We start from the raw sequence: 7,600 nt of genomic DNA on the forward strand, positions 1-7,600 counted from the left end.
GTGCCCACGTTTACTCGTGTCTGCTACTCCAGCATCACGGAAGAAGCGATGGAAGCAACACTGCCTTCAATCAGTACTGAGGCCCCAATGCTCTGCATTTACTCGTGTTCCCCTCGCGGGAAGGCGGGGGAATTTTTTTTTTTCGCTCCTCTTAGCTCGTCCCCGGGGGTGTAAAGGAACGGAGCAACCGTTCGTCCTCAGCGGACGAACGGTTGGGGGAGTAACTGTTTGTTGCCTCGCATTTACTCTCTTAGGGGACTAATGCTTGTGGCAACGCAGTTAGTCCCGCAAATGAGCAATGACACTCCCCCGTTGCTCTCTTTCGGCTAAGAGTGTTTGCGTCTGGAAGCACTGCGACAGCTATTTAGTGCCAGAACGGAGCGGCACTGTGTGATTTGTTCGTCGCAGCATTCCGTTTAAACTTTGCTTTTGTGGCGAATTTTTAAAAGTGACTACTGAATGCGTATATGGCTGCAACTTAAAGAAAGCTGGCCATTGCCTGTACATCGCTCTAATGACGTCATTCGAGCGCTGGAAGAACGCCAAGACCGGGAAATAGAGAAAAACCTTTTGAGCAGGTTTCAAAGTTACCTGATAGGCATAGAGCAGTAATTTTTGGCTGAGGTAGTTTGCGCATGAAACCATCTTCTAAGTACTGGAGGTGTTGGTTGAGAGCGTTCTGAAAGCATTTACGATTTAGAAAACGGTTGAAGGAAGTGTTGTAGAGTCGCATTACAGAAACACGAATAAAACACAATTTAAGAGCCGCGCTGCAAGGCAACGGGTGAGAATGCGTACAGCTGCATGTATAGGGAAATGCACATCAAGAATGCACCCCACTGGCCTCACCTGCAGCGAGCCATGGGCCGCTTGGTGCGGCGGCGAATTCATCATCACTAAAGTCAAAAAGATTCCGCTGTACAGGCGGCATGCTGACATAGGAAAGTCAAGAAAGTAATCCGCACCAATTTCACCGCAAAGCTCGAAAAGATTTACCGCGTTAAACTCGAGCACTCAGCGGCCTTTTGTTTTATTCCGAGATAAAGTTGAATGTTGTGCAACACGTGTCACACAAGCGGAATCGCCCGTAATATTTTCCCGGCGTTATCGACTTTTCTCTCGAAAAAGCACACTGTGACAAAGCTTGTTGACCAACTCGTGCAAGGTGGAAGCTTGCCCCCGGATATCGTCGCTTTATCAACAATGGCCGTAATGCGATATAATGTTTCTCCGAGACACCCAAAACTAATACATAGACCAAACTACGCAGCCTTCAACTGGCCCAATACTACGAACTTCCCATACCCGTGCGGCTTTGTTCGAAATCGAAGCGCCTACCTGCGTGCGCAGGCGATCACATACAGGGTTCTTGCTCAGTGTATAACAGCGCATTGCACAGATATGCTACAAAGCAAGCAATGTTCAAATGCGCTCTTATAAGAACTACACCGCCGGACAAAATAGACGTTCGGTCAAAACGTCTTCGGCCAAGCTAGCACGACAGTGCCAATAAATGTTCAGGGAAGTTTTATTCACACGAGAGGGTGTGTTGTCAAAGAATGCACTGAGTGACAAATAGTGACAAATGAAGTACGTCGCAACTAAAAGTTCATGTTCACAAGAATAAGTTGGGGGAAGGGGGTGCAGTCAGAAGAGCCTTACGAAAATAAACAGTCATTCAAACGTGACATCCACACGCAGGATTCCGTCAGAAACAAAGCCAGCAGCTTCAATCTCGTCCCAACAATACTCTTCGGTGAAGAATCCCGGGTTGGAAGTGCTTCGCCCGGGCTTCTGAAATACCGCGGCAGCCTCCGGCCCACTCAATGGTAGCGGGCAGTGAATTGTCTTCGAGCTGTCGCTGGGATGAGCGAGCCGCAGCACCACTTCCCGGTCGAACGGCCACTGGCAGAAGTCGTCGAAGTCGCCGGAGGTGAAGAAGAACTCGAGCGCCAGGGAAATGTCGCGGCCGTGTCTCCGGAAAAGGCAGTACAGCCGGAACGTGTACCCGGACACCATGCCTTCTTGGCACCGCATCAGCAGCCGCACGCCCTGTTCGAGGGAGTGTCTGACGCCCGCGACGTCCGCGAAGCAGCGGAACACAGACGCAACGGCCGGACTCGTAAGGTCGGCAAGCTCTCCCGAGAGTGCCCACAATGCAGCTTCGACGCCCACATCAAGACCAGTGAGAGTGCCCGCTAGAGCATGCACGTTCTCTTGAATTCCACGGGTCGTTTCTTGTCCGGAGGGCTGCTCCTGGATTTGCATAGTCGCCGAGGCGGCCGTTGTATCGTCTGGCGGAGTCCGGATCACTGAGGATGCTTGCAGTGAAGAGAGGTCTCCTCCACTTGCCCTAGCCTCTGCTGGACCGCACTCTCCAGATTCGGCTGCGCTGACATCTTCTGAGACGGCGTAAGAGGCGCAAGACGGAACCCTACAGGTCATCTCGTTAGCACCTAGCGACGTTTCATGCTCGTCGGCACCCTTCCAAGCTACGGTCGTGCTTCCCGTCAACAATATGTCCTCCAGCGGTGTTCCCGGTTCATGCCTAGCTGCTGCTTCTGTGTTCTTAGCGTGTGTCGGCCGTTTCTTCGTCCGAGCAGAAGCTTCATATGCGGCTAGAGGCCACGCTTGAACAGTGTCTGGACACTCACCCGCAACGGCGACAGTGATGAACTCTTCCGGCGAGACACTTGGTACTGAAGACGCGCTGGGACCCAATGTATTCGCAAAGTCCGCCATCGAAGGCACCCTGCCATGCAAATTGGATCCCAGTGTTTCCAAAGGCGGAGACGGCCCAACTGTGCCGACAGGCTCCGCATAGTAGGCCGTTCCTCCAGTGGGCTCGGGCCAGGGCTTCGAGCAGGCAATTCCCGGCACGAACCCTCGTGCAAGCCTGTGAAGGCCTTCAACCGTTAGCCTGGGAGCCTGCCGCGACGTGGCGTCGAGAGTAGTCGGCCGGGACGGCGACGTTTTTCTTCCACCAACCGGAAGAGGTAGTGCACCGTATGGGGGCGGTGGAAGAGCAGGAAGGCCCTCGGAGACGCGTGAAAGCTCGGCGCCTCTGTCATAGGGCGAAGTCAGGTCCGCTGCCCACACCAGGCTGCGGGCCCCGTCACCGCTGTAGTACCGGCGGGTGACCTTCGACTTGCGCCTGGGCATGTTTTCGGGGTTGTATCTCTCGGGAGACGGCCCCGGCGCGGTGTAGGCGTAATCGCCACTTCCCGGTGGAGCACCCGCCCTGTCCGTGCCCTCGCAGCCTCCCCCTTCCTGCTCAGACATCTGACACAAGAAGACTTCGGTCGAGCTTGCCGTGCCCACCGCCTCGACAGCCTCGATCGCCTCCTGCAAGAGGCCGAACTTGCACTCCGCGCGGTGTTCCACGGCCTGCCAACGGTTGACCCGCTTGTTGCACCTGCTACACTTAGCATGGGCGAAGTGACAGCCGTCCAAGAAGTGGCGTTTTACGAGGGACAGAGGTCCCCAGAACTTGCAACCCCGAGAGGCGTAGAAACAGCACGCCGGGTAGACGTCCATGTGGTCCTTTTCTAGCTCGATGTCGACGACCTTTTTGTGGACGATCTCCTTGTTGTCTATGGGACACTTCATTTTCCGGGTGACGATGATCCGGTAGCAGACCTCGCAGAAGAAGTGCGAGCAAAGCGTCACCTTGCCAAACCTGGCTATGACGTTGCAGGTGTCGCAGACGTTCTGGAGCTGGCGCGACCCGACGAACTGCACCAAGCGCCACTCCAAGAGGTCGCCGAAACCGGTGAGCGCATGACCGCGGGTTTCTTCATTGGTGCTACTCAAAGCCATCGTCGACGGTGATGGGGCCGGTCCTGGAGCAGGTGACGAAGTATTGGAAGCCGGGATAAGACACTGCAGGCAACAAAATACGTGTTCAGACTTAAGAAGAAGCGACCACGTGACCTGGTGAAACGCAAGGACCAATGATATTGCACGTTGACGCCCACATGTTCATGTATTTCTCATGCCTGTATTTCGCTTGTCCAGGGCCCCTATCCTGTTTACAGTAAAAATAACACGGAGCACGGGAACGGTGGCCGGAACGGGCAAAACTGCATGCCAGCGCGATCTATGCGTAGATGCGGCGCAGATTGCCAGAGTGCGTGGGCACATCCGGCTGGCCCCTCTCGATGTTCTTGGGCTCGCCTTATCGCCGGCTCAAGCGAAGCCGCGCTGCGCTGCCACTCCTGCTCGCCAGGGGCGCTTTGAGAGTTTTATGAAGGCCTGTTTACGCAGAGCCACCGAAGAAAGCTGCGTCTTCAACGGGGTCCGCTTTCTGCCTCGTCATGAATGCCACCGATTTCACTATGGGTGCCTGCCGTGCTTCGCGATCCGCTTGATTTTGAATCATGTGGCTAGAATAATGCTTGGCTCAAGCTAACGCATAAAATGAGGAACTTTTTCACCGCTTACTAAGCACATATCTTGACAACAAAAAGGGTTGCTTCAGAATTTGCTTCAGTGGTAACCACCCTTGATTCATTTCTCCGAGCAATGTCGCAAAATATGCCCAATCGCTTCCGCCTCAAGCCGGAACGCCCTTCATTTTTAAGTGAATTTGTGTAGGTTTGTGTCTCCCGCGTAATAAAGTATATTTGTATTCAAGTAACGGGACTCCAATGGTATCACTTCCCAGTTTATTTGAGCGCCCATTTGTATCGTTAACGCAATGCAGCCAGTACGCGCATGAAATTTTTGTTTTTTGCACATTTTTATGCGTTATCTTGAGCCAAACCTTATTTTAGCCACATTATTCAAAATCGAGCGGATCGCGAAGCACGGCAGGCACCCATAGTGAAATCGGTGGCATTCATGACGAGGCAGAAAGCGGACACCACTGAGACGCAGCTTTCTTCGCTGGCTCTGCGTAAACAGGTCTTCATGAAGCTCCGAAAGCGCCCCTGGCGAGCAGGGTTTGCAGCAGCGCGGCTTCGCTTGAGCCGGCGATGAGGCGAGCCCAAGAACATCGAGAGAGGCCAGCCGGATGTGCCCACGCACTCTTGCTCAACGTTACTAGAACCTATCTAGTAACGTTGCTCTTGCTATCACTGCTGCGCATCACGCATAGATCGCGCTGGCATGTAGTTTTGACCGCTCCGGCCACCGCTCCCGTGCTCCGTATTATTTTTGGAGCACCCGTACTTGGCGAGGCCATATCTGCTGCTCGAAGATCGTGCTGTGTTCGCCGCATGTCTTCGGAGAACTAACAAGCGATAAGAGACGAGATCCGGAAAAGCGTTGTAGTCAGGTAAGGGGGTGCGTATAATATAGTTGTTTAAAGCTGGTTCACGTGCCGCGTAGCGTGCACTGTAGCGTGCTGTGTCCACTTTATGGAAATGTTTGTCCCTGAAGCATGTTGCGTTTGTAAACGGTTCTGATACCGATGTGGCGCTAACATTCTTGGAAACCAAATTAATTGTAGTGGAAAGTTCTTATCGATTGAATGCGCGTTTCGTGAAACGAGGCAATGGAGCATGATGGTAGAGCCACCGGGCATGCTGGGCACTGGTTACCAGTTCTCGCTGGTGAGAGAAGTCTGAACTGTCAATTTTCAGGTGGCAATATATATTAAGTTCACAAGTCTGCCTTTGTTAACCATTTCATTTGAATTTACCCAAATTAAGCAGAATCAGGGTGGTCGATTTGAAAACACGGCACAAAGTTCAGAAACAATTACAGGAGCAGTCACGGGAAAGATATTGTGTGAATGAGTTATACAATGGAAAATTACGCTAACGCGTTAGGTATGTAGCCAGAAGAAACAGTAATGCAGTCACTGACCAAGTAAAAAAAAAGTAGAAAGCCAAACTTCAGTTCACAGTCGAGTACGAAGATGATCGTCTGCCATTCCTTGACGTCTCGGTGGAACGGAAGAACGTTGAGCTCTCCTTCAGTGTGTACCGCAAGCCAACACACACCGAGAAGTAGTTGGACTTCCAATCGAACCACCCGGTCGCCCACAAAAGTGCCGTCGTTTCATCGCTGGTAACCACGTGCGAGAAGAATCTGCAAAGACGGGAACGATCTGCAAGCAGGACTGAAGCTAGTACGCCGGGAACTTTCTGGCAACGGCTACCCTCAACATGTTGTGGAGAGAATCGAGAAGCAAATACTACAACCAAAGGCTGCCAATCGTAAGGTCTTCACCGCTACTGCCGGCATTCCGTATGTACACCCGGCGTCAAAAGAAGCCGGGGCACGCGAGCGCGTGGCAAAATGCATCGCCGCGACATCTGACGTTGCACATCTGGTGTCGAGACACCGATGTGCGCGTGCGCGTCCAACCACGCTTGCTAGCCTGTCTTTTCATTCGCTTCAAACGGCAACGCTTGTCACATTCAGCGCTTGGCGCAAGGGGCCACTTTCTTTGGGCAAACCCTCTTGCTCGCACACGCTTCAGCGGCCGAGGGCGAGGGTGAAGATGCGTTGCTCGCTCTGCGCTGCTCTGACAAAGGACATGGAATGTCCTCTGACATGGAAACGGGACTGCTATCTTAGTTTTAAATACTGCATTCTTTTTTACAGGAAAGCTGTCTATGGCTAGGATCCAGCAGATCATCTCCGGTAATAGAGCAACGTAGACAAGAATGTAGACAAGATGTAGACAAGAACTGCGTCTTAGGCCGGGATCAGAGTGTTGTCGCAATTGTCGTAATATCTTTAAGTAATGACGTCATTTGACGTCTCAGCCAACCGAACTGTGTAAAACGCCGTTTCTTTACGTCCATAGCGCACGATACGGCTGTTACGTATTTAGTCTGAACATAGCATTAAGCGAACGCACATCATTGTCACGTGAACGCCCCCCTCACGTTTTCTCCAGCGTCGAGCGCCTCGTGCGGGCACAGCATACTGCCCCTTCCCTTCCCCCACCGCACACTTTCTGAGAGCGCTGGCTGGCGCCACCACGGCAAACCTACTCCCCTCCCAATTTCACGACATTCTCCTCCTTTGCCGTTTTTCACTCGTTGGTCTTCCCATCGTTCGCTCGGTGACGACGACGCCGACGCGGCTGAGCCCAGAGAAGGGCGCCCAAGGACTGTTCCTTAAAATGTCTTCCCAGCAATTCATTTGTGTTAGGAGGTGAAGCAGACATTAAGGGGATCGTTGTAAGCTTGATCTTTGTAAGATGGCTTTCCCACATCGACTGTTGAATAGTTAATCAAGTCAATCTTCGGAATGAATACCATCACATAAAGCGGCTCTAACGCTTGGTTCATTTAAACTATACCGAAACAAATTATATGACAATTAGCCGCTAAGACGAATCTAACACAAAGCCGAGTTTTATATTTTTCAAAATTGCATGGTTCACAGTGAAATTGTAAATATTGTGTGTAATTCTCGTCCCCTGTCAGTACATATAGGATTCTACAGGAGGGAAACGGAGAGCCCCATGTTTGTCCACCGGAAGAAAACTCTAGTTAATCAAAAGTTCGTTCAGTCAATTAACCAGGCACTATGCTGAATCGCAAATTACAAACAAACGTGTTTTGCTTCGTGCACCCCTTGGACCCAGTCAAAGCTCACGTTGAGGCTCGGCACCGCAGTTTTGATTATCATCCTCCTT

General features: G+C 52.0%; 1 protein-coding gene across 1 annotated transcript; it reads right to left on the reverse strand.

Moving 5' to 3' along the window:
• Positions 1–1,510: 1,510 nt before the first annotated feature.
• LOC144158767 (uncharacterized) lies at positions 1,511–6,204 on the reverse strand. The gene is made up of 2 exons (XM_077689905.1): positions 5,812–6,204; positions 1,511–3,882 (listed from the first exon to the last, which is right to left on the reverse strand). The coding sequence occupies exon 2, from the start codon at positions 3,817–3,819 to the stop codon at positions 1,675–1,677; it is 2,145 nt and encodes a 714-aa protein (XP_077546031.1). The 5' UTR covers positions 3,820–3,882; positions 5,812–6,204; the 3' UTR covers positions 1,511–1,674.
• Between the last annotated feature and the right edge of the window lie 1,396 nt (positions 6,205–7,600).

The sequence above is a fragment of the Haemaphysalis longicornis genome, unplaced genomic scaffold, assembly GCF_048455015.1.
Source record: "Haemaphysalis longicornis isolate Haplotype H1 unplaced genomic scaffold, Haemaphysalis longicornis Haplotype H1 scaffold_10, whole genome shotgun sequence".
Taxonomy (NCBI): Eukaryota; Metazoa; Arthropoda; class Arachnida; order Ixodida; family Ixodidae; genus Haemaphysalis; species Haemaphysalis longicornis.

Coding starts and splice junctions, on each gene's coding strand:
- LOC144158767 (XM_077689905.1), bottom strand. CDS start 3,819: ATGGCTTTGAGTAGCACCAATGAAGAAACCCGCGGTCATGCGCTCACC.